Consider the following 22,995-nt stretch of genomic DNA (forward strand, 5'->3'; position numbering starts at 1 on the left):
TTTTCCCCCGCCATTCTCGTCGTTTCTTCTTTCTCTTCCCACCTTTCCCCCTTTCCTCCCTCCGGCATACTCCCTCCTCCCACCCGGCTGTGACGATGTTGTTCTACGGAAAGGCCCTGCGCATGGCGCAGGCTCTTCTCATTGTAGCCCCTGCCTTCATCCTTTATGGCTACAATCAGTCCGGCCTGGGGCCCCTGGCCACCTTGCCGGGCTGGGTCGAGGTCTTCCCCGAGATCGATACTATCAACACCGAGGGAGGCCAGAAAGCCACCAACAGCACCGGTAAGGGTGCCGTCATTGCCGCCTTCCAATTAGGGGCGCTCGTCGGCTCCCTCTCCTGCACCTCGATGGGCGACTGGCTTGGCCGCCGCAAGACCGTCTTCCTCGGCGCCATCCTCACCATCGTCGGCCAACTCCTCCAGACCGCCGCCTACAGCGTCGAGCAGTTCTCTGTCGGACGCGTCATCCTGGGTATTGGCGTCGGTCAGCTCTCGGTGGCGGTGCCGGTCTGGCAGTCGGAGAGCACCTCGGCCAAGCACCGCGGCCAGCATGTCATCGTCGACGGCATCTGTATCTGTCTCGGTTACGCCCTCTGCAACTGGATCGACTTCGGCTGCAGCAAGATTGCGGGACCCCTGGCCTGGCGCATCCCGCTGGCCATCTCCATGGCCTTCTCCGTCGTCCTCGTCTTCGCCGTCTTCTTGCTGCCCGAGTCCCCCCGGTGGCTCGTCCGCGTCGGCCGCATCGAGGAGGCTACAGTCTCGCTTGCCGCCTACAAGGGCACCTCGGCCGACGACGAGGCCACGCACGTCGAGATTGCCGGCATCCAAACCAGTCTCGAGGTGACGGCCGACTCGGCCCGGCTGATGGACATCTTCAAGCCCGGCAAGCCGGACGAGGAGCGGCTCGCGTACCGGTTCTGCCTGTGCATCGCGCTGCAGTTCTTCCAGCAGATGTGCGGAGGTAACCTCATCTCGACGTATGTGAGCACCATCTTCGAGGAGAATCTTAACATGTCGTCGGACCTGGCGCGGATCCTGTCGTCCTGCGCCATGACGTGGAAATTCCTCTGCTCCTTCATCTCGTTCGCCGTCATCGACCGGCTGGGCCGGCGCAAGGTGTTCATCATCTCGGGCACGGGTATGTGCGTGTGCATGATGGTGCTGTCCATCACCAACAGCTTCGGCGAGGCACGCGTCGCGTCCATCATCTCGGCCGTCTTCATCTTCCTCTTCAACACCTTCTACCCGATCGGCTTCCTGGGTGGCAACTTCTTGTACTGCACCGAGGTGGCGCCCGTGCGGCTGCGTGTGGCCATGAGCGCCATCTCGACGGCCAACCATTGGCTGTGGAACTTTGTCGTTGTCATGATCACCCCCGTCGCGCTCGAGACCATCGGCTACCAGTACTACATCGTCTTCACCGTCATCTCGGCCTGCATCCCCGTCTCGGTGTACTTCTTCTTCCCTGAAACCATGAACCGCAACCTGGAGGCGCTGAATCTCGTCTTCCGCGAGGCACCCACGCCGTGGCACATCGTCAACATGGCGCGTCATCTGCCGCAGGGCGAAGCCGCCGAGGTGGATGCGTTCATCAGGGCGGAGGGCAAGGCCAACATTGAGGAGAAAGAGACTATGTAAATGTATGATTGATTTAATTTTTTGTTTCTTTTGTTGTTCACTTTTTTTTTTTTTGCCGGATGACGGTTCTTCTGTTACCATGGGATGTACATTTGGTCCACGAATGGATGCGTGGAATATGATAGATGAATGAATGTTTACGCCTACTTCCATAATAGAGATCTTAGATAGATATGAACGTGCTTTTCCTTTGGGTGGCTATGGTCCGTGTCTTGATATTCGATATTCGTATGTTTATTCGGAGTCCAGAGATGTCGCGATCCCTCCGCCTGCCTGTCCCTACGTGTTGAAGGAGGACTTCGTGAGCGACTTGACCAACGTGTCACCTGACCATACCATTTTCTTCGTATGCGGCCGATACTGATACTTCACATCCTCATCATCTGTCATCAATTCAGTCATCGTTGATATCGTCAATGGATCGTTGTGATTTCTCCTTGCCTACTATGACAATCCCCTCCACACATTTCTCCCCTTTCTAGGAGTCTATCCTTACAGGATTCTTCCACACCATTTGGATGGTCCACTGGGTAGACGATACTCAGACGCCCTTATCATGACTGGGGTTTTCTTGAGTCGATTTGGTCAATTTCCTCGACCGATCCTGAACGACTGACCTGGCCTGCCCTCACGACGCCTTCGCAGCTGGACTGAGCTTGATCCGGCGTGGATGGCCCCTCAACCTATACCGAGATCTTGGTACCCTAGGTCCTGATGGCTCCATACCCGTCTGGCCTGCCCGTCTTCGCCCTATTCCACAGTCCAACGGCATGCTGTGACCATTCGGGCGTGAAGATAGCACAAAAGGAGAATTGTGCATATGAATGACTCAGCTGCATAAACTGCTACATATCTCGTGGACATTTCCTGATCCGGAAAGGTCGACGACCCAAGCGAGGCGCGGAGCAGCCAATCAGGGCGCAGTAATCATCACGATCTCGCCTTCTCACGACTTCAACTCATCAGTCGAGCATGCACCTTGGCCTGTCGTTCGTGCTCGGTAAGATCGTACAAACTGCCGCTTCGAACGGCTGCTCCGGTGTTCGTCCCGCATTCAGGAAGTGCCCCGATGAAGGAGCCCGCCTGGGGGAGTTGTCAGCTTCATCCTCATCCTTTATTTATTCTATACCCATGCTATCTTCCCCCTCTCCTCTCCTCTCTTCATCTATATCTCTCCCCAATCTGATCCGTGAGATTGATACTCTCCATGGTCATGGCCTTCTCCGCCTTGCGCCATCTCATCCACGCTCACCCCCTCATTGACAACCACGCCCACAACTTGTTATCCGCTGATGCTGCTACCGACTACGCTGCCTATCCGTTTGAGCAGATCGTATCCGAGGCCCACGGGTCGGCCCTCCGCAATGCCCGCTCCGCTCTTCCGCTACACCGCGCCGCCCAGCAGTTAGCCGAACTGTATGGCACACCCTCTGCCGACTGGGATCAACTCGTCGCCGCCCGCGATCGCTGGGTCCGACGTGACTATCCCGGGCTGGTCCGCCAGTGCCTGCAGGGCACCCACGCCTTGCTGCTGGATGACCTGATGACCGACTCCGACGTCGAGCCCTACTCCTGGCACGATCGTTTCACTCCCGCGCCCACCCGCCGTATCGTGCGCATCGAGGCCATCGCCCAGCAGACGCTGGCCCAACTGCCGCCGGTCGACGAGGACAGCCCTGCAGTGGTTGCCGCCCAGTTCGACGCCTTCCGCCAACGCTTCCAGGATCAGCTCGCCGCAGCCGTCGCGGACCCGGCTGTCGTGGGTTTCAAGTCTGTCGTCTGTTACCGCACGGGGCTGAACGTGCAGCCCGTCGACGACGCGGAGGCGGCAACCTATCTGCTCCCTGCGTTCGCACGCGTCCTGCGCACGCCGGGCCACCGGGTCGAGGACAAGCCGCTCAACGACTGGATCGTACGCTGCCTCCTCACCCTTCTTCAGGACACCGCTGCCACCTCCCCCCAGCCCGTGCACAAGCCACTCCAGCTGCACACCGGGCTCGGCGACACGGACATCGACCTGGTGCTCGCCAACCCGGCGCACCTGCAGCCCCTCATCGCGCAGTACCCCGGGGTCGACTTTGTGCTGCTGCACTCGGCCTACCCATACACGCGCCAGGCAGGCTACCTCGCCTGCTGCTACGACAACGTTTACCTCGACCTGGGCGAGGTATTCCCCATGGTCAGCCGCGACGCCCAGGAGAGCATCCTACGCGAGAGCCTGGAGCTGGTGCCCTCGACGCGGCTGCTCTGGAGCACCGACGGCCACTTCTTCCCCGAGTCATTCTGGCTGGCCAACCGCCAGTTCCGCGCCGCGCTGGAACGCGTGCTGGTAGAGTACGTGAGCGAGGGCGACTACACAGTCGAGCAGGCGCGTCAGGCGGCGGCCAACATGCTCTTCCACAACTCGAACCGCCTCTATGACCTGCGCGAGACCCCGATCTACCGCGACGGGGACACCTCGAAACTATCGGTGGGGTCGAACCGCTCGCCCGCCGCGGCGCTGGACGCCTTCCTAGCCCGCAATCCGCACGTCCGGTACGTGTGGATGCAGTGGCTGGACTACACGGCGACGGTGCGGGTGCGCATGTTCCCTGTGGCTGAATTCGCACGCATTGTGCAACAGCAGCGGCGCATCGGCATCTGCCTCGCCGTGCAGTGGATGCTGCAGGACGATCTGGTAGCGCCCGAGGGGTCCGTAACAGGCCAGTACTACATGACGCCAGACCTGGACACGCTGCGCGTCAACGCCGGCCTAGGAGACCAGCCTCGCAGCGCCAGCGTGTTCAGCAACTGGAAGAGCGAAGCCGGAGCGCCTCTCGACGGCTGCCCGCGCAACACGCTACAGCGAGTCGTCGACCAGCTCCGCCCATTCGGCACAACCGCGACCTGCGGCTTCGAGATCGAAGTCGTCTTCCTCCGCGACGGACCCGAGTACACCCCCGCAGTCACCAACCACTCCTGGTCGCAGATGACGCCGGACACGCGCCGCCTGCTCCCCATCCTCGAGGAAATCGCCGAGACCTGCGCAGCGATCGACCTCCCCCTACAGCAGTTCCACGCCGAGTCCGCCCCGGGCCAATTCGAGTTCATCCTTCCGCCGGCGGCACCCGTCGCAGCAGTCGACGCGCTAGTCAGCGCACGCCAGGTCGTCGTGCAGGTCGCCGAGCGACACGGGCTGCGTGCAACGCTCCACCCGCGGGCCGTCCCCGGCGCAGCCGGCACCGCCGCACACGCCCACCTGTCCCTCTCCCCGGCGGAGCCCGACGTGGAAGAACGGTTCCTGGCGGGTATGCTGGCGCACTACCGCGCGCTGGTGGCCTTCTCGTTCAGCCAGGACGCCAGCTACGAGCGCGTGCGACCTGGTCTGTGGGCGGGCAGCACGTGGGTAGCGTGGGGGTCGCAGAACCGCGAGACGCCGCTGCGGAAGATTGGGCCGGCGCATTGGGAGATTAAGAGTTTGGATGGGCTGGCGAATCCTTATTTTGCGATGGCGGCTGTGATTGCGGGGGGTGTGTTGGGGTTGAGGGGGGATTATACTTTGACCAGCAAGGATTGTTTGTGTATGTTCTTCTTTCTTTCTTTTTTTTTCTATCTGCCTTTTCTTACACTACTCGACTGAGAACATCGATACTAACAAATGATAGTCGACGCAGCAACCCTAACAGACACCCAACGCCAAGACCTGGGGATCACAACTCGCCTCCCGACCTCGCTGCAAGAGAGTCTGGACGAGCTAGAAAAAGACACCGCGCTGCAAGAGGTCTTGGGCAAGACGGTGGTAGAGAACTACCTGATCGTGAAGCGTCTGGAGGGAAAGCGGCTGGGGGCGATGGACGCAGAGACGCGACGACGGTGGTTGATTGAGCGGTATTAACCATTATTATGAATAAGGTGTCGTTTAATGCAATCATTTGGTACTGGCATTAGTATGAATATTATGAATGATATTATTATCAACAGTCTGAGCAACAAAAGAAACAGGTATGATAGATACACCATGCTAAACCACCACCTCCTCCCCCTCCTCCTCGACCATAACCTTCCTATCCCCGATCCTCCCATTCTTGACACCCCCCTGCGCCTCCCCATTCTCCATCTGATTCATAACACTCCCACCCTTCCCCTTCACCCCACCCCCACCCAGCAAGGCCTCCCCCTCCACATCTCCCTCTGGAGAACTCCGTAAATAGTTCCACCCCCTGACCAACACAACGACCAGACCGGGAACGAGCAGCACGAGGGCCACAACCGCGAAGACGACGTCGCAGGTTTGCAAGGTGGACTTGAGTATCGGGAGGGACATTCTGTCGAGATCGTATTCTGGATGGTCGATGGGGATTGGGATTGGGACTGTGGTTTTGACTGAGGGGTTGTTTGTCGAGGAGGATGTAGGATCGGAGGTGGAGGTGGAGGTGGAGGTGGAGGCAGTGTTGATGTTGGTGTCGATGGCGTGGTTGGTGGGTGGTGAGGAGGGAAGGTTTGACTTGGAGGAGAGAGCGTAGGGGGGATTGGGAAGGACGAGGGCGTTTGTTGACGTCAGGGTCAAGAGGAGAGGTAGCGTTAACGATTTGAGGTTCATGATTGTGGTGGTTGTATACTTCAAGTAGGGTATACTTGGCGGAGAGATGGATGGATTGGAGATGGTGTGTAGGGTGTACACTGAGGATGGAGAGAACAGTAGAGTGTAGAGTGTAGAGTATGTAGAGTAGAGTCGAGAAGAAAGAAAGAAAGAAGAGAGGAGAAGAGGGGGGGAATAAATAAGTGTTGATAGAGTCGAGTATAGAATGAGGGAAATCAGAGCCGATCTCTCGCCCATGTGTCGGAGCGGCCACTCTGATTGGCCGAGTGTCGACTGATCAACCCTCGTGTTTGATGGAAGCTTATCATAGGTACCTGCAGATAGTCTGTTTCATCTGTTTGATTGTTTCTATTATATATATTATATATTATATACTATTTTATAATAGATTATATAATATTGGTAAGTTGGATTTGTGATGTTTTGGTGGTTTATGAGTATATAGTTGGTTCCTGCATCACTACGTATACTCTGCATACGATGTAGATGAATCAATAAGATTGCCACGTACGAAGCAAGCTGAAAGCAACAAAAGCCACTAGATATCAGATATCTATCAAGACAACACCCAATTCAATCGAAAATCACTAGCACTCTTCCTCCGCCTTCTCCCCACCCACTCTCTCCTCCGTAGCCCTGGCCTTGGCCCCCTTGGCCATAGCCTCCACCAGCGCAAAGTCCAGCGTATCCTCCCCAAGACTCCAAGCCATCACACCCCCGACCTTCTCCGCGTCGATAATATCCTTGAACTTGCGCTCCACCAGCGGCACCGTCTCCCACGTCCAGAACAGATCGACTTCCTTGTCGAAGAAGTACTGTCCCCCGGCTTTCTCATCCGTCTTGGCATCTTTCTCGGCCCGGCGCCATGAGTCGATCACCGAGTTGCCTTTGCATTCGCCGTAGTCGGAGAGACAGCCTCCTTGGCAGAATTCGTCGGTCGTGCCGCTATCATGTTGTCAGTATGCCGTAGTAAAAAAAAAAAAAAAACAACACAAATGGAGCATCAAAAAGAGAGGATTGGGAAAGCATACCAACTCCCATACTGCGAACAACACTGCCCCTTCGGACACTTCGTGCCCTTCGCAAACCCACACGTCCCATCCGTCGTCTCCTTCAACTCCCCCGGCGGCTTCCCCATAGTGCCCTTCTCAAACGTCAAAACCCCCGACGTCCCCGCATCCGACCCATCCTCTTTCTCCAGCGCCACAACCTCACAACCCAGCGGTTTCTCCTCACACCCGGCCCCCTTCGCAGTCGTAAACCACTTCGCATAGTACGCCACCCCCAGGTTCATCTTCTCCGGCTCCAGCCCCGTCTCCGCGTACGCATGCACCGTATCCAGCGAGCCCGCCACGCTCGAATGGTGCGTGGTGACGTTATTACGCCGATTCATCATATCGTAGCTCATGACGTTGACCATGTCGACCGACGGCCAGATCTTGGACCCGTTCTCCTTGGTGAAGGCGATCATGTCGCCGCGTTTGCCGGGAACAGCGATGGAGAGCAGCTTGTCTTTGGGGAGGGCTTTGCGCAGCTCTTGCATGAAGAGCGGGAAGGTCTTGATCTCGGACACCTTTTCGCTGTTCGGGTGCTTCTTGTAGTCGTCGCCGTTGCCGCCGGGGTATTCCCAGTCGATGTCTGTACATATCCCGTTATTATCATCGTCGTCTACTTCACCGATGGAAAGGGCGGACAGCCCGATACAAAACAACAGAGGGAAGTAAAGAAAAGGGAAGTAAAGAAAGAAAAAAAAACTTACCAACACCATCGAACCCCCCGTCCTCGACCATCTTGGCTACATTCTTCGCGTACCGCGCCCTGGACGCCTCGTCCTTCGTCCCCGCTGAGAATCCCTCCGTGTCGCCCCATCCGCCGATGGCGATGAGCAGCTTGGTGTCTGGCTCGAAGCGCGCGCGCATCCTGTCGACGGGCTCGAAGGGCTCGAATTTGGCGGGGGAGTCGGAGTTGAACAGGGTTGACTTGGCGAAGGCCATGATGGCGTGCGTGATGCCGGCTGTGTGTTCCTTGCCCGGGAGGTCGGTGGTGTGCCATTCGTCGATGTACATTGCGAAGCGGAGGGCGGAGACATAGGGGAGGAGGAGGGCGAAGAGCCCGAGGGTTGGGAGGTGCATTTTTCTGTTGTCTCCTTGCTCTTGAGACGGTTAGTTTGTTGGTAGGTTGTTTTGTAAGTAGGTAAGTAAGTGTGTAGTATCAAGTGTGTAAATGTGAAATGTAAGATGTAGATATCTAGGCTCTTATACCGGATGAGATCAAACACAAAGGGATAAAGAGAACAGAAAGGAACCCCAACAGGAGGAATGTCGGCCTTTATATAGTCCCCGTCATTCACTCACTCACTCGATCTAGATAAATACCTGGTAGGTATCCATTCATTCCTCACCAAGACAATCAGTGCCTCTGACCTCATCCATCTTGACACACATTCATGACACTCACCTCCATCCCAGGACCAGCCCAGTCTCACCCACCTCTCACTATTAACTTGGCAGGTAACAAATGCCAAATGATGAATGAATGCAGAATGACCCCATCAACTGATCCATCCATGTTCCCTCCCCCTGTGTGACCTCCCTGTTTTACACTAAATCAGGGTGTCGTATACATACCAGTGTGCATTCTTCACTGGAGGTAACCACCCCCTCATCACACATATTTCAATACTTGGCCTTGGGGTCTGGTCTTTCATTCTTGGTTCATTTCTTCAGGGGATATTAGATAATGAATGAATGGTGGGTGTGAATGTTGAATGGGTGATCTGAGTAAGACGGACCATCCTGGGATTTTATTATTCTGGCTGCTTATGGCTTGAGGGACAAAGGTCGATGTTGATGAACGGATGGAACAGGAACAGGTCTCGGTTTCGGTCAGTCTCAGGGGATCGATAGATGCTGGGGTATGATAAACTAATACTCCGGGGCGGGACATGTGGTACCAGCGGTTTCTTACTCCATAGAGGTGCACAAGACACTCTCTAACAAGGGAAAAAAACCCAACAGGGGAAGAAAAAACGATATTAGATAATTATATTACGACAACTCCCAATGCCGTCTGATAATCGGCCTCGCCGGATCCCACGGCCCCGTCACCACATTCTTATACTTCTGCAAACTCAACAACCACCAACTACACCCGCCCATCGCCAACGCCGTCAGCACACTCCCCAGCACACTCCCCACAACAGCCGCAAATAGCCCCCCCTGCATAGTCACGCCCACGGCACCCCCGGCCACGATCACCAGCGCCAGCGTCAGCAGCACGTGACCCGTCCAGGAGACGTGGCGCAGCTGGCGGCGGAAGATGGGGAAGAGGCCGAAGACCTCGATGGAGAAGAGCATGAGGCTGAAGACGTGCGGGGTTGACGGGAGTCGGGAGGCGAGGACGGTTGATGCCATTACGGCGGTGTTGGTTGAGAGGGAGGCGGGGAACTTGGTGGCGCCTGCGCCTTGGCCGCTGCCGTAGTCGAAGGAGAAGATGTTGATTATGAGGAGCCAGCAGCTCATGGCCCAGATGGAGTCGCTGGCTGTGGACTTGGTGAGGGATTTGAGGATCGGGCTGAGGCCGAGGAGTGCGAAGTAGATGAGGAAGGCGGATTTGAGGGTTGATAGGCGCTGCCGGTTGCGCGATGTTAGGATGCGTGACTTGCTGAGTTCGTCGCTTGTTGCTGGCCATGGGCCGCTGCCGTAGCTAGTTGATGGAGGAGGTGACGACGATGATCCCAGATCGCACGGCTCGCCATTTCCCTGCCGATGCGGCCCCGGCTCCCCAGCCGACATGGCCAGTCCCAGCCCATGCACCACCGCATCCCGACTAGCCAGCGAGCTCGAACTCGACCCATCATCAGCGGTCTCCGCAGCGCGCTCCTCCGCCGCCGCCGCATCCTCCCCATGAGCCCTCAAAAACCACATATCCCACAGCACCCAGCCCATCCCCGTAACAACACTCCCCCAGCACACAACCGACACAGGACTCAACCGACCCTGCACGATGCCCACAAAGCAGCACACAAAGATCGCAACAGAGCACACATGCTGCACGATAACCGTCGAGTCGGCCACCAGCGGCCAGAAGTCGTACGGCCTTACCCGGGGGTTGCGCTGGAGATGGTCGAGGAAGGTTTCGGTGTCGGTGTAGTTATCTGGATCTGTTGATTGTTTCCCATTAGCATCTCCTCTTCCTCCTTTCATTGCAGCGCAGCGCAATCCCAACCAAAGAGATTGATATAAGGAAACATACAAGACTGCCGAACCCAAAGCAACTTCTTCCAAGCCCCCTTCCTCTTCCTCCTCCTCCCCCCGGCCCCACCGCCCACCTTGCGCAAATCCTTCCGCGCCGCACCTCCAAACGCAGCGCCGCCGTTCAACACCGCCAGAGACTCATCATAGCTGGTCTCCGTGCGCGAACGCATCACGGGCGCGAAGTATGCATCTTCAGGGGCGAGGCGCGTCGGGTCGGGGAGGCGGGACGGGCTCAGCGCGGAGGAGAAGGAGGTGCGGTAGGGGTGTGTCTCGACGGGGACGGGCGGGGGGTCGGAAGGTGAGGACGAGTCTGTTGGTGGCAGGGAAGGCATCGATTGGGGTTCATTCTTGATTTAACATTGTTTGGAGAGATTTCTGGAGGGATTGGTTGGATTGGAGAGGGAGGAGGTTTATCGTTGATCGCGGATGGATGGGTTGACTGATTGATTGATTGATTGATGGAAGGGCTGGTCCACGTGTGGATTAGTCATGTACTTACTTGGTTAGTAGCAAGGGTTGTTTTGGATGAGTATTGTTTTATTTTATTTTTTTGTATATTTGTATATATTTTAGATGTTCTATAGCTAGTATAGCAAGTCAGTATTGATTTACTACATGTGGATTATCTAGAGCATGGTGGATTCAACACCGAACCGTCAATCCTTCCTTCAATACTCCGAACCTCGGTGTAAATCTGACACTACCAAAATCGCTACCTGTATAATTCTTGAATTCAAATAACAAATAATATATCCAATATATCACGCTCGCTCATGCTCTTGTATGCGCAGATGTGTCGCGTCTTTCTATCCCAGGAAAATCGAATCATCCTTCGCCATCTCTATGAAACGACAGCATTGGCTCTGGAAGAACAAACATTTGCACACCATATCCGACCCAAAATTAAACATAATAAGAAAGAAAAAAGATTACCATGATCGTACAGAAGCAAACACCAGCGACAACAATAATAACGAGTGCAGATGTCCCGGCCTGGAGCAGGTGGGAAATCCGAGTCTATCCATTCGACAAGAGCGTCAACATAATCAGCGGGTATCAAACGCTCAAGATGAGACCGAAAGGGTAAAGGGAGAAGATAATGGGGGAGGGAGAGTGAGAGAAAGGGGGTAGGAGGGAGAAAAATCAAAGGGCGTGGTCCTTAAGATGACCGTCGAACGTCTCCTTGTCCGGCGGCGCAGTGGTGTCGTCCAGACTGGTCCGTCGCCCCCAATTTGCCGGCTGTCGGCGTAGAAACGCTCCGACCGCTCCGATGTAGCCCTCGTGGCGGAGGAAGTATGCCTGCTTCTCCCCCTTGGACCAGAACCGGATGGCGTAGGAGAGGGTGTTCATGGTCTGGCGATGTCCGCGGATGAACGACCCGCCGAAATAGATGTGCTTGACCTGGTGTTTTTCAGATTGGAGATAGGCGATCTGTCCGATATTGTTGCTGCGAGAGTCAGTACGGCTAGAACCGGATCGGGATGCGTGTTCCATACCTAATGGCGTATAGTAGGCTCCGGCTCATGTCCTCATTCTTGAAGGTGACATTTTCATGCTGCTCCTCTCCATTGGGAGCCGCCTCCTCGGCATCGTTCTTCATGCGAAACACCTTGCCGAACGTGCTCGCGATCGCCGTGCTTTTCAACCCGATCTTGCTATAGTCCATGCCGTAGATGTCTCCCACCAGCATGTCCACCCCGCTGTTATCCCCGCTGTCCGCCATGGCCAGCATCTCGTCAAAGGTCCGCGCCCCCGTCAGCAGCGACAGGATCCCCCAGAATGTGCCGCCCCCGAGGTGGGTCCCGCCGACGCGCTCAAACTGCCGCGGGCCGGACACCTTGATCATGGAGACCCCGGACCCGATGTTGACCAACATGTATGGGTAGACGTCCGGTCGGGCCTCGGCAAACTGCATCGGCTCGGTTTCGCTGTAGGTGAAGACCTCGTTGGGGATTTCGGTGACGAAGAAGTCGAGGCCTAATCATTAGCCGTGGAACGAGTAAGATAAGTCACATAATGGAGGGAAACGAACCGGTAATGAGACACTGCATCTCTTCTTCCCGGATGATGTTAACCTGCAGCGCATCCTTCAATTTGTCGTAGTACTTGAAGGCGCCTCCGCCGGTCGCAACAACGCACAGCTCCGTCGGAGACGGTCCGTGAAGCCTCACATACTCCTCCTTCAATTGTTTGAGCACTTCGATGCAAAGGTCGATGCGGTGGGTTTCGAACAGCATAAAGTTCAATCGGCCGCCAACGTCACTCGAGTCGATTTCCCGCGTAAAGTAAACCAGCTTCGCGAGGGAACCGCCAATCTAGTACGTGAAGATCACAAGTCAGTAATCGTATCGATCATCATCATCATCATCTGAACCATGTATATCGCGTTGTGGTGGTGTTGGGGGCAAAAGACGCCCATTGCGGGGAGGGATAGACTGCGGGGAACGGCGGAAGAAAAAAAGGAAGAAACTCACATCGACTGCGACATGGCTCACCAAACCGGTATGATGAGGCAGACGAATGTCGCTGCCCTCATAGTGTACCCCCTCCGTTCGGACCGGACTCTTCGATCGGGGGTCTTCATCCACGATAAAGGCACCCTCCACGTTGATCTTAACGGCTCCGGGGTTGGTGATGGCCTTCTCCAAGAGGCGGGGGACGGAATGATGTTGAGCAGACATGATGTGGAGGGAGGGGTCAAAAAGATTGGAGAGGGGATGAAGGGAAGAGGCAAAATCCCAACTCTCTCCGGATTTGCGACCGCGTGGAGGATAGACGAGAGCTCAACCAGGAAAAGGAGGTTGAATATGGCTTGCTGCGACCTTGATTTGATAATTCGGTTCAAAGGGACGCCGTGATAATCGCTACGGCGTATATCTCCTTCTGCCCGCCATCTGGATCAGAGTGGAGAATCCGCCCGCTCCCATTGCTTACCGGGGGTGGTTTCCGATGGATTCGGTCAGGATTGATTTAGGGAGGCTTGTCTATTTCTCTTGTCTTCTTGTTTTTTTTTTTTTTTTTTTTTGGAATCTCTAATGGTGACTGATGAGTGTAGGACAGGCTTATTGTTCACCGACCTGACTCGTGTCCTTGGTTTCTCCCGGATGGAGGAATGTTGACCATTAAATGTCATGATCATGACACCAGTGTAAAGTAACTGTCTGTCGCTGATAAGATGATCAATAGTCTAGAGAAATATCATCGCTTCGGTTTCTTGACTGTAAAACCGAGGACCGCGGCTCTCGAAAAGCAGACCTGCCTGGCCTGAGGCAGAATGCACATCTTGTATTGCTTATTCATCACTTATGCACTGGTCTATCATGTACCTGTACTGCAGTCGGCATGCTATATACTGGCAGTGTTCATAACTAATATTATAAATTGATGGATATAAAATCTGAAAATGAAATACATGCCTAGAGTTATCTTTCAGTTACTGGTTCTAGGTATTTAGAAACAAAAGTCATGCCGAAGTGGCATATACTACGTAGTACATACCCTGTATACCTGGATATATATCAGGTTATCACCGTGGGCTGTCATACAAAAATTTAACTAGTCACTCCGTCGTAATGTATGTATGTAGTTACCATGGCTTGTAACTGCAAGATAAAGATACTTCAAGTATGTCATCTTCTCAATTATCTCTTGGTAGCCCTTCTACTTCATCCAAACCATTTCCAGTGACATACCCGACAGCCCTATATACACTGAGGCTATGATATCTTAGCAGTCTTGACAACCCTGAGAGCTCATTACTAGACATTTTGCTGCTGTAGATATACAGTGACATGCATGATACAGAGCGATCAAGCATGGTTCTGACCTGTGGTCATCATAGCATACCTAGGGAATGTCCATCAACATACTGATGTAGACATCCCAAGTCACTTCGGTAATAATCACTACTGCTCCTACTACTACTGTGGGGTCGGAAACTTCATATCAAACAGTTTACTGCAAAGGTGAAACATCCCAACTTGATGTTTACAGTACAACCCTACCCACATTGTTCATTCTCTCTTTCTTTGACATAGCGTGTCTGTTCGACCAGGCATCTGTAGGCATGGAAGCTGTAGATGTTCTCTTGGGATATAGTAGACTGGATACACTGGGGATTCTACCTCCATGTAACAAGATACTGCTGCACAGGGAGAATCAAAGCATGTCTCATCGGTAGATACTGTAAAAATTGCCATCGTATGAGAGATGTACTCAAGTAAAGCGAGAATCCAGTCAGTCATACAAACAGAGCATTCACTGACCAACAAACAATCGTCCTCAGGCTCACCATTCACTCTCTCCAACTGGAAAGATTCCGCGTGACTCTGTCTGTTTTGTTTCTCTCCTCCTCTTCTCTTCTCTTCTCTTCTTCTCCCTCTTCCTCTCCCTCCTCCTCCCACTCTCTTTCTTCTCTCTTCTTTTCACCCTACCAACCCCCCCCATCCAGCTTTCTGTTTTCCCCTCCTTGACCCTTTGTACACCAGTGTCCACTTACGATAGTAAAGTTTTAGTGTCTTCAGGTGAGCTTCTTTACTTTATTTCCTGTCTATCCCCTACCATCCCCCCCGGAACGCGTATCCTGTCTCCTTCCAGACCTTTCAACTCCCCGGAAAAGAAGAACAGTGCTGATACCAAGCCCCCTGAGGACGGAACTGAAGAACCACCCGTCAAGCTCAGCTGACCATGGACTTTGACGTGCCTCACGCGGGTGATGATCCCCTCAAGGATATCACCGATGGCAGTCTCAACAAGAAGACTGAAGCGTCCAATGTCGCCCGTGAGAAGGGTTGGGTGGCCCCTGAAAGCTACGACTATGCCAAGTACACCTATGACCCTCTCAAGAAACCTGAGGAGCAGCAGAACCTCGACGACCAGGCTCCCGCCTGGGCTGCCAATGCGGCCAAATATGAGTGGAATGATGAGTATGGTGACGTTGGCCCGGCCAATGCCCAGCTCGAGGAGATGTTGTTCCGCAGCGAATTCATCAACCGCGCCGGTTTCAAGCTGGGAAAGTAAGTATTCGCAGTCGTGCCACCACACCCCTAACTAACCAACCCAGCCTGCAAAACATCGAGGTTGTCGCCGAGAGTAGAGAGCGTCCCAACCCCGTCAAGAAGGTGAGCCTACCCCATTGCTTGGTAGAGCCAAGAGATCTGATAACCAGTCACAGTTTGAGGATGCAGGCCTCCACCCTATCATGATGGGGAACATCCGTCTGTGCCGCTACGACTTCCCAACTCCCATCCAGGCGTACGCCATCCCGGCTGTTCTGACGAACCATGACTTGATTGCAATTGCGCAGACCGGTGAGTAGATAGAGTGCTGACCAGTAAGCGGCATCTGACCCGAAATAGGTTCCGGAAAGACTGCCGCGTTCTTGATTCCCGTTCTTTCGCAGCTGATGGGAAAGGCGAAGAAGCTGGCCGCCCCTCGTCCTAACCTGGCCGCGGGTTTTGATCCGTTGACCGATTCCGTCCGTGCCGAACCTCTGGTTTTGATTGTTGCACCTACTAGGGAGCTCTCCACCCAGATCTTCGACGAGGCTCGCCGTCTGTGCTATCGTTCTATGCTTCGCCCATGTGTGGTGTATGGTGGCGCTCCCGTGCGCGACCAGAGGGATGAGCTGCAGAAAGGATGCGATATTCTCATTGGAACTCCGGGAAGACTCATGGACTTCATGGACAAGCCCCACATCCTATCGCTCCGTCGTGTCAAGTAAGTTCCCTGAAAGCGTGCATCTACATGCTAATTGCTCTAGGTACACCATTATCGATGAAGCTGATGAGCTCCTGCTGTCTGATTGGGAGGAAGATCTGAACAAGATCATGTCGGGAGGCGGTAGGAGAGTAACTCCTAACCTGTTCGCTCTCGCTGACCGATGTAGATGTTAACGAGGATGCTGACCATCGGTACATGATGTTCTCGGCTACCTTTGACAAGAATTGTCGTCAGCTGGCGCGCAAGTTCCTTGCGGACGACCATGTGCGCGTTCGCATTGGCCGTCCTGGCAGCACTCACATCAACGTTGATCAGACTGTAAGGACAATGGGTCCGGAAAATTGCGATATGACTGACCGCTGTAGATCGTCTATACCGAGGCCAACCTGAAGAAACAGGCTCTCTACGACCTTTTGATGTCCATGCCCCCCTCACGCACCCTTATCTTTGTTAACAGCAAGGCTCAGGCCGATCTGTTGGATGACTATCTTTTCAACAGTGGGCTCCCGAGCACCTCGATCCACTCCGATCGCACCCAGCGTGAGCGTGAGGATGCTTTGTGAGTTCGTCCTAAAATTATATCAACTCGCCTAACATGTTAGGCGTGCTTTCCGCACTGCGCGTTGCCCCATCATGGTCACCACCGGGGTGTCCGCCCGCGGCCTCGACATTAAGAACGTGATGCATGTCGTCAACTTCGACCTTCCTCGCGTTGATCATGGTGGCATTACTGAATACATTCATCGCATTGGTGAGTCTTAAGAATTTTCAGCCATACATTAGCATCATTGTCTCACCAATAGAAGGTCGCACCGCGAGAATTGGAAACGAAGGCCTGGCAACTTCCTTCTTTAGTAATGACCGAGACGCCGACTTGGCCCCTGACCTGGTCAAGATCCTGATGGAGTCCAAGCAGAACATTCCTGATTTCCTCGATATCTACAAACCTGCCGAGGAGGAGGGAGTGAAGTTTGACGACGACACCGATGACGAGGCTGGCAATGAGAACGACAACGATGGGACTGGTGCCTGGACTGGCTTCCCTGTCGAGTCCACCACTGACACTACCGCCACTAACACCGGTGGCTGGGGCGGTGACTCTATGGACGCTGCCAAGGGCGCTTTGGGAGACGACTATGATTTCTAATTCGCGAGTTGTCGCTAGGATAGATGATATACGTGGTGATATCATCAGATCCCGACAAGTGGCGCTTCATGTGTGAGCGGAGGGTCCAGTTAAGGGAAGGAAGCTAGTGCTTTGAGTCACGTCGGAATAATCGTCTGAACACAGGTAGGCCGATGAGTCTGGACGAACCATTGACCCGGCAGGTCATGAGATTTGTTCTTCAGCGCGGGAGCGCGGGAGACGCGACTGGCTGGGTCTACGGACTGGCGCACAGTTGCGTGCTGGTTGGTTAAGTTGTTCGGTTCGGGATAGCTTGCTAGTGTTTGTTTGAGACGATTTGACTGACTTATCAATGAATTTATTGATATCGGTTCTTGTAGAAGGGAGGCGCCTGCCGTACGCATTGTTCGAGTTGCTTGCTCCTTCCCAAACAACAACGACACTGAAGTATATACAAGTAGTGTCGACAATCAGCACAGTAGTCCATCGTAGAATATAGCACGCAGCATATCCATACGACCACATACTACATCACAGGATACAGCATATAGCAAAACAGACGCGAACCATGGCACACCCAGACCTTATCAAACTGATGGCATGGGCATGGACGGCCCTAGTGCTATCCACACAAGCCTCCATGATCATCGACTCCTTCCAGAACGCAGACCGCAACGATCTCCAAGCCTGGCACGGCGTCACCCCAGGGCTCCCCATCTCCTACGGGGCCGGCTATGTGCAGATCTATCCCTCAACCCCAGACCAAGCCTACCACACCCAGCTCAGCCCTTCCCTCTGCTTCAACCTCATTGAGCACCTCCTCCAAAGCCTCCCAGCCTCTGACCCCAATACCAACAGTAGCGAGTTCAAAGAACGCGCCCTACACATCCACTTCAGCGGCGCCCCCGTCTTCAGCATCTCACTGTCCCAAAACAACGCCGGCTGCACCTCCCCAACTCCCGAGACCTGGGACTCCGTCGACGCAGCGCGCTACGCACACAATGGAGAGATCTACATCCCTTTGTCCCACTTCGACATCGATCAGACCCGTGTCGTGGGGATCTCCATCGGCGGCTTCCACAACGACACAGCTGAGCTGACCCCACACCACAAAAACACGACCGGAATCAAGCACACCCGCGACGACGAGGACGAGGATGAGAACGAAGAAGATGACGTGGACAACGAATACGACGAGCCCGTCGATACCTCTTCCATCGCCCTCCACCACATCGACATTGTCTCCTCCATCCCGGACTCCTTCCCCCGTAAACCGACTAAGCTCCCGTCTGGCACGCTCCACCAGTTCTGTACCGTCCCGGGGTCGTTTGCGTTTGGTATTGACGACGGAAGGCCGGCGCTGGCGCCTGCTATGATGCGCATTTTGGAGGAGGAAGACGCGCTGGTGACGTTCTTTGCCACGGGTAGTGGACTGCGGGATGAGAAGGCGAACTTCTCTGGTGTTTATAGGGAGATGTTGAGGAAGGGGCATCAGGTGGCGATGCACTCGGAGAGGCATCCTAGGTATTTCTTCCTTCCATCATTGGTAGGTATTCGAACTACAGACTAATGATGATGTGGGATATAGAATGGAAGGCCTCTCCTCGATAGAAGCCATCGACGATGAAATCACCCAGAATATAGAAGCCATGAAGACCCATCTCGGAATTGAATGCATGTGCCCCTCTACCTTTTCTAACACTTCCACGCATACCTCAACACAAAGTAACTAACCATCCATCAAAAATAGCAAACTACTTCCGCCCTCCCTACGGTACAGTAGGCGCCCGCACACGCCAGCGCCTCGCAGCCCTCGTGTCCCCCGCCCCAAGGATCATAACCTGGAGCGTCGACATTGAAGACTGGCGCTGGGTGAACTCGGACACGCCGGAGCGTCAGCTGGAAGCATTCAAGCGGGACGTGCTGGCAGGAGGGAATCTAGCCGTGCTGCACTATCTCGACGAAAGTACGGTGGGATACTTGCGAGAGGCGATTCGGTTTGTTCGCTCGAGGGGATTGACTGTTATGCGGGTTGATCGGTGTTTGGGGGATTAGATGGACTCTGTATGATGATTGATTGCTGATTGCTGATTATTGACTGTTGATTTGGTTGGGTGGTTGGTCTGACTGGTGGTTTATTCTTTCCCTTTGTTGTTCGCTTGTTCGTGCATTCTTTTTATCGTCAGGTTCGATCAAGTCGTACATGCCTTAGGTTACTTTAGTGAGTCAATTACTGGTATATTCGTATACAGGATTGCATTTCATATGAGACAAGGTGATTGAAGTAAACTAGACATTAGGATGAAGTCGACTTACTACATGTACAGGTAGATAGGCAAGTAGGTAGGCCGACTCGATAGATACCTAGGTAAAGAGGCAGACAGGCAGACAGGCAGACAGGCAGACAGGCAGACAGGCAGACAGGCAGACAGGCAAAGAGGAACAGACAGGTAAGTAGGTAAGTAGGCAGATCAGCATATACCTAAATAGAAGTAGGTAGGCAACTAGGCAAGTAGACAGGTACGTATGTGCCTGCACTGGAAGTATAAGATTCCTTACCTACGTAGCACAAAAGCGTCATGGTGGAATTTCTAGCTGAGTGATAACTCTGTCCCATAGTAGATGAAGAGGTGGGTAGGTAGACGGGGGACCTATACGTAAGTAGACAGGTTAAGTAGGAAGTATGTAGTAAGTAGTAAGATAGTAGAAGGTAACAAGTAGTAAGGTAATAAGTATAAGAAAGCCCGAACCAATTTAGCTATCTAGTTATTTCAATAGCCAACAACATCAACAACAACAACTCCGTCTCATGCATTGCATTTTATCTCTCTTTTCCTTCCAACGCCATTCGACAAGGCAACACAACGACACGACACAACAACACAACACAAGCCAAAGAGACAGAAACAGACAGAATACTGTAGATAGAAATAAACAAATAGCCCACCTGAACCAAGCAAACCAAACAAAAAAACCAAGATAGCTATGATAACACCACGCAGCAAGACAATAATGAAAATAGTCTATAATACAGGGTTGGTTTTTTTCTTCTTCTCCATGGTGGAGTTGAGGATTCTTTGTTCGGCCTGCGAATTGACCTTATAATATATTTCACGAAGAGTGATCCCTCTTGGAGGGAGGCGTGGTTTGATGTCGAGTTGTTCGGGAGATGATGTATAGGATAGGTTTCTGGTGTGTATCTCGGGAAAGGATGGTCGAACGGAGGAAGAAGGGGATCATGCACCCCATTCAATGGTCGAGCAAGACGGTGCGCTATTCATCATCTTCTCGACCCGCGGAACCAGCCATCCGCTACGGGTGTCCCCATGAGCCACGCCCAATCGCGGGTGCTTGCCCGTGTAGCATTTGCGCTCGCGGATGGCGAACTGCGTGCACTCGTCGTTTTTTTCGCAGAGGCGCTGGCATTCGCGGAAGGAGCTGATCTCGGAGTGCTCCTCATCAGACAGGTTGTCCCACTTCTCGCGCGAGCCGGACAGGGCCGGGAAGATGAGTTCTTTGAAGATATCGCTATGGAGGAGGATGCGTTTGCGGGTGAGCTGGGGTCGGAAGATGGAGCGGGTCTGCGCTGCTTGTTCGGCCTGCGGAGTGTTAGTAGGATTCAAGAAGATTTTATGAAGGGGACGTACGGCACGCCAGCGTTGGGTTTCAAAAGCCCAGAGGTCTTGAATGTCCTTGGCCTGCAGGTGGTGAAAAGCAACCGCGGGGAAGCACCACGGCCGGCGGTAGAACCCTTGGGTGAATTGGTCCAGTTCCCCGACGTTAGAATTCTGCAGGATAGGCCACGAGTAGTGCAGCGGCACGCCCACGTCCGAGAGCACCTTGCCCAGGACGCAGTCGCCGGCCCAGTGGATGTCCGTATACTCGTTCAACTCGACATTGCGGGTGGTGTAGGCGTCCGACACCAGCTGCATGGCGGGTTTGGAGACGGCGAAGCCCGATCCACCGTGCGCGAAGATGACATCGGCGATCTGGGTCTCGGTGCCAATATACCAGGGCTTCGTCTGGTCGAAATGGGCCAGCCACTCGAGCAGCGTCGGCCACGAGAAGTAGGTGTCGGCCTCCATGAACACGTACCACTTGGCATCGCCCTTGTATTTGAGGGTTTCCTGCACCATGGGCAGAAACTTCCACTTGTCCAACTTCCAGCCGGGGTTGTTGGGCTTCCCGATGGCGGAGTTGGCCTCATCCGCAAAGTCGTCGCGCTCGAGTCCCGCTCGGCCGAGCTCCTGGATGCGGTTGTAGATATCAAAGTCGGGCACCGACCGCTTGACCTCATCGTCCATGTTCGCCAAGGCATCGTGTATTTGTACGCCCTGGATTTCCTCGGCGAAGTCGGAGAAGATGACGAAGTTGGGGACACAACGAAGGGTGGTGTCGAAATGGACGGGGACCTTGTCCCTGGCCTCGGTGACGCCGGTTTTCAAAACGACCAAGACATCTTCCATACCCGGAAGAGGTGGACACGGGGAGCCACTGCGCTCATCGATGGGTTGGGATTGCCGTTGTCGCGGTTCGAGGGTGGAGAAGAAGTGGTAGAGGAGGAAGAGGCCCAGCACGGAGGCGATGAGGGGGGCGCGGCGGCGGAAAACCCGGCGAGTAGCCATGCTCACCAGAACCTGAAGCTGGACGTGTGTATAGTAGGGAAATATTATAACCGATCCTCGTAGGTGATCAAGCCAGCTAACATGGTTTCCCGGGGGGTCCTTGCTGACAATGAGGGACGGAGGTTGCGAGGCGCACCGCAGGGGAGGAGGCAACTGACGGCTGCGAGGGAGAGGAAGGAGCGGAGACGGGAGGGGGGAGCGGAGATGGGGGCGAGAGAGACGAGGACCTAGAATCGACCAAAAAAAAAAGGATCAAGAGGTGGGAAAAGGCGAAGCTTTTGTCGAGTCGGTGGTTCGTATACGGATCACAGATAAAATTCAGGTTGTCTTTTCCGTCGGAGGAAATTCAGCGGCGGGAGAGAAGGACGACAAAGAGAGACGATCGGCCCACGTCGCATGGCGATCTAAACGGTTGTCGATGACGCGTTAACACTCAAACGGGGAAAGAATGGACCCAACCATGGAAGACAAGCTCAAGCTGAAACCCACCTGGAAAAAGCAGAAACAGGGCCAATACTCGAGGGGACAAAATGAGGCCAGATCAAGCAAGCGACGAAGACATTGTGGGAGATCAAATAGGAATTGGGACGAATCACGGAGAGGCTTCTACTCAAGCTGGTGATCGACACAGACCAGGAGGAAGGAGTTTAAAGTCCGATGCCGACACCCTGGCCAGAGTCAGTCAGAACTGCCGCTAGGAACGAAAGAAGAGTAGGGTGAGCTGGACCCACCTCGTAATTGGGTTGAGACCGTTCGGAGCCAAAGAAAGCCAAGAGGCGACTGGGACAGGGACGGGACGGGGATGAATTCCAGGGAATTGGTAGGGTGATCTAACCAAGGAAATTGCCACGTCAGGAGGCGAGTATCCAAGAAGGCAACCACGGTTATAAGGAAGACGATAAAGAAGAGAGAAAGAGAGAGAGAGAATGAAAGAGAAATAAAAGAGAATGATGGATGAGAGCTGGATGAGATGCATGGATGTGTCCAATCATATCACGGGACTTCTGTTGACTCAGCCTATTGCCGGTTGCCTGATCAGGCTAGCTCA

The 22,995-nt window shown here is 54.0% G+C and overlaps 9 protein-coding genes across 9 annotated transcripts; 4 read left to right on the forward strand and 5 right to left on the reverse strand.

The window, feature by feature from the left end:
* Positions 1–95: 95 nt before the first annotated feature.
* BDW47DRAFT_133968 (sugar porter family MFS transporter) lies at positions 96–1,640 on the forward strand (the record flags this gene model as incomplete). The annotated part of the gene is made up of 1 exon (XM_024817979.1): positions 96–1,640. The coding sequence occupies one exon, from the start codon at positions 96–98 to the stop codon at positions 1,638–1,640; it is 1,545 nt and encodes a 514-aa protein (XP_024668847.1).
* A 983-nt stretch (positions 1,641–2,623) lies between these two features.
* fluG (extracellular developmental signal biosynthesis protein FluG) lies at positions 2,624–5,537 on the forward strand. Its single transcript, XM_024817980.1, has 2 exons — positions 2,624–5,200; positions 5,285–5,537. Exons 1-2 carry the CDS (start codon positions 2,848–2,850, stop codon positions 5,512–5,514), a joined length of 2,583 nt encoding a protein of 860 aa, XP_024668848.1. The 5' UTR covers positions 2,624–2,847; the 3' UTR covers positions 5,515–5,537.
* Positions 5,538–5,640: 103 nt separating this feature from the next.
* Positions 5,641–6,219, reverse strand: BDW47DRAFT_128645 (uncharacterized protein; the record flags this gene model as incomplete). The annotated part of the gene is made up of 1 exon (XM_024816880.1): positions 5,641–6,219. The coding sequence occupies one exon, from the start codon at positions 6,217–6,219 to the stop codon at positions 5,641–5,643; it is 579 nt and encodes a 192-aa protein (XP_024668849.1).
* Positions 6,220–6,729: 510 nt separating this feature from the next.
* Positions 6,730–8,587, reverse strand: BDW47DRAFT_111355 (putative glycosyl hydrolase, family 18). Its single transcript, XM_024813932.1, has 3 exons — positions 7,979–8,587; positions 7,251–7,857; positions 6,730–7,164 (listed from the first exon to the last, which is right to left on the reverse strand). Exons 1-3 carry the CDS (start codon positions 8,349–8,351, stop codon positions 6,807–6,809), a joined length of 1,338 nt encoding a protein of 445 aa, XP_024668850.1. The 5' UTR covers positions 8,352–8,587; the 3' UTR covers positions 6,730–6,806.
* Positions 8,588–8,775: 188 nt separating this feature from the next.
* On the reverse strand, positions 8,776–10,825 carry pigc (phosphatidylinositol N-acetylglucosaminyltransferase). The gene is made up of 2 exons (XM_024819652.1): positions 10,474–10,825; positions 8,776–10,381 (listed from the first exon to the last, which is right to left on the reverse strand). The coding sequence occupies exons 1-2, from the start codon at positions 10,805–10,807 to the stop codon at positions 9,267–9,269; spliced, it is 1,449 nt and encodes a 482-aa protein (XP_024668851.1). The 5' UTR covers positions 10,808–10,825; the 3' UTR covers positions 8,776–9,266.
* A 787-nt stretch (positions 10,826–11,612) lies between these two features.
* BDW47DRAFT_70674 (pantothenate kinase) lies at positions 11,613–13,474 on the reverse strand. Its single transcript, XM_024819653.1, has 4 exons — positions 12,950–13,474; positions 12,508–12,790; positions 11,972–12,452; positions 11,613–11,922 (listed from the first exon to the last, which is right to left on the reverse strand). Exons 1-4 carry the CDS (start codon positions 13,154–13,156, stop codon positions 11,619–11,621), a joined length of 1,275 nt encoding a protein of 424 aa, XP_024668852.1. The 5' UTR covers positions 13,157–13,474; the 3' UTR covers positions 11,613–11,618.
* Positions 13,475–15,161: 1,687 nt separating this feature from the next.
* On the forward strand, positions 15,162–17,343 carry BDW47DRAFT_128649 (DEAD/DEAH box helicase; the record flags this gene model as incomplete). The annotated part of the gene is made up of 9 exons (XM_024816881.1): positions 15,162–15,490; positions 15,538–15,595; positions 15,649–15,784; positions 15,833–16,193; positions 16,237–16,316; positions 16,363–16,514; positions 16,562–16,755; positions 16,799–16,947; positions 17,003–17,343. 9 exons carry the CDS (start codon positions 15,162–15,164, stop codon positions 17,341–17,343), a joined length of 1,800 nt encoding a protein of 599 aa, XP_024668853.1.
* Positions 17,344–17,890: 547 nt separating this feature from the next.
* Positions 17,891–19,377, forward strand: BDW47DRAFT_133973 (polysaccharide deacetylase family protein; the record flags this gene model as incomplete). Its single annotated transcript, XM_024817981.1, has 3 exons — positions 17,891–18,846; positions 18,911–19,047; positions 19,103–19,377. The coding sequence occupies 3 exons, from the start codon at positions 17,891–17,893 to the stop codon at positions 19,375–19,377; spliced, it is 1,368 nt and encodes a 455-aa protein (XP_024668854.1).
* A 1,054-nt stretch (positions 19,378–20,431) lies between these two features.
* On the reverse strand, positions 20,432–22,294 carry BDW47DRAFT_70697 (glycosyltransferase family 31 protein). Its single transcript, XM_024819654.1, has 2 exons — positions 20,970–22,294; positions 20,432–20,921 (listed from the first exon to the last, which is right to left on the reverse strand). The coding sequence occupies exons 1-2, from the start codon at positions 21,945–21,947 to the stop codon at positions 20,559–20,561; spliced, it is 1,341 nt and encodes a 446-aa protein (XP_024668855.1). The 5' UTR covers positions 21,948–22,294; the 3' UTR covers positions 20,432–20,558.
* Positions 22,295–22,995: the final 701 nt, after the last annotated feature.

The sequence above is a fragment of the Aspergillus candidus genome, assembly GCF_002847045.1.
Source record: "Aspergillus candidus strain CBS 102.13 unplaced genomic scaffold BDW47scaffold_55, whole genome shotgun sequence".
NCBI classification, from domain to species: domain Eukaryota; kingdom Fungi; phylum Ascomycota; class Eurotiomycetes; order Eurotiales; family Aspergillaceae; genus Aspergillus; species Aspergillus candidus.

Coding starts and splice junctions, on each gene's coding strand:
- pigc (XM_024819652.1), bottom strand. CDS start 10,807: ATGCCTTCCCTGCCACCAACAGACTCGTCCTCACCTTCCGACCCCCCG. Junction 10,382..10,473: donor GCTTTGGGTTCGGCAGTCTT/GTATGTTTCCTT, acceptor AACAATCAACAG/ATCCAGATAACTACACCGAC.
- BDW47DRAFT_70674 (XM_024819653.1), bottom strand. CDS start 13,156: ATGTCTGCTCAACATCATTCCGTCCCCCGCCTCTTGGAGAAGGCCATC. Junction 12,791..12,949: donor TGAGCCATGTCGCAGTCGAT/GTGAGTTTCTTC, acceptor TTCACGTACTAG/ATTGGCGGTTCCCTCGCGAA. Junction 12,453..12,507: donor GATGCAGTGTCTCATTACCG/GTTCGTTTCCCT, acceptor GCTAATGATTAG/GCCTCGACTTCTTCGTCACC.
- fluG (XM_024817980.1), top strand. CDS start 2,848: ATGGTCATGGCCTTCTCCGCCTTGCGCCATCTCATCCACGCTCACCCC. Junction 5,201..5,284: donor GACCAGCAAGGATTGTTTGT/GTATGTTCTTCT, acceptor AACAAATGATAG/TCGACGCAGCAACCCTAACA.
- BDW47DRAFT_70697 (XM_024819654.1), bottom strand. CDS start 21,947: ATGGCTACTCGCCGGGTTTTCCGCCGCCGCGCCCCCCTCATCGCCTCC. Junction 20,922..20,969: donor AAACCCAACGCTGGCGTGCC/GTACGTCCCCTT, acceptor AACACTCCGCAG/GCCGAACAAGCAGCGCAGAC.
- BDW47DRAFT_111355 (XM_024813932.1), bottom strand. CDS start 8,351: ATGCACCTCCCAACCCTCGGGCTCTTCGCCCTCCTCCTCCCCTATGTC. Junction 7,858..7,978: donor CGGGGGGTTCGATGGTGTTG/GTAAGTTTTTTT, acceptor GGATATGTACAG/ACATCGACTGGGAATACCCC. Junction 7,165..7,250: donor TGTTCGCAGTATGGGAGTTG/GTATGCTTTCCC, acceptor ACAACATGATAG/CGGCACGACCGACGAATTCT.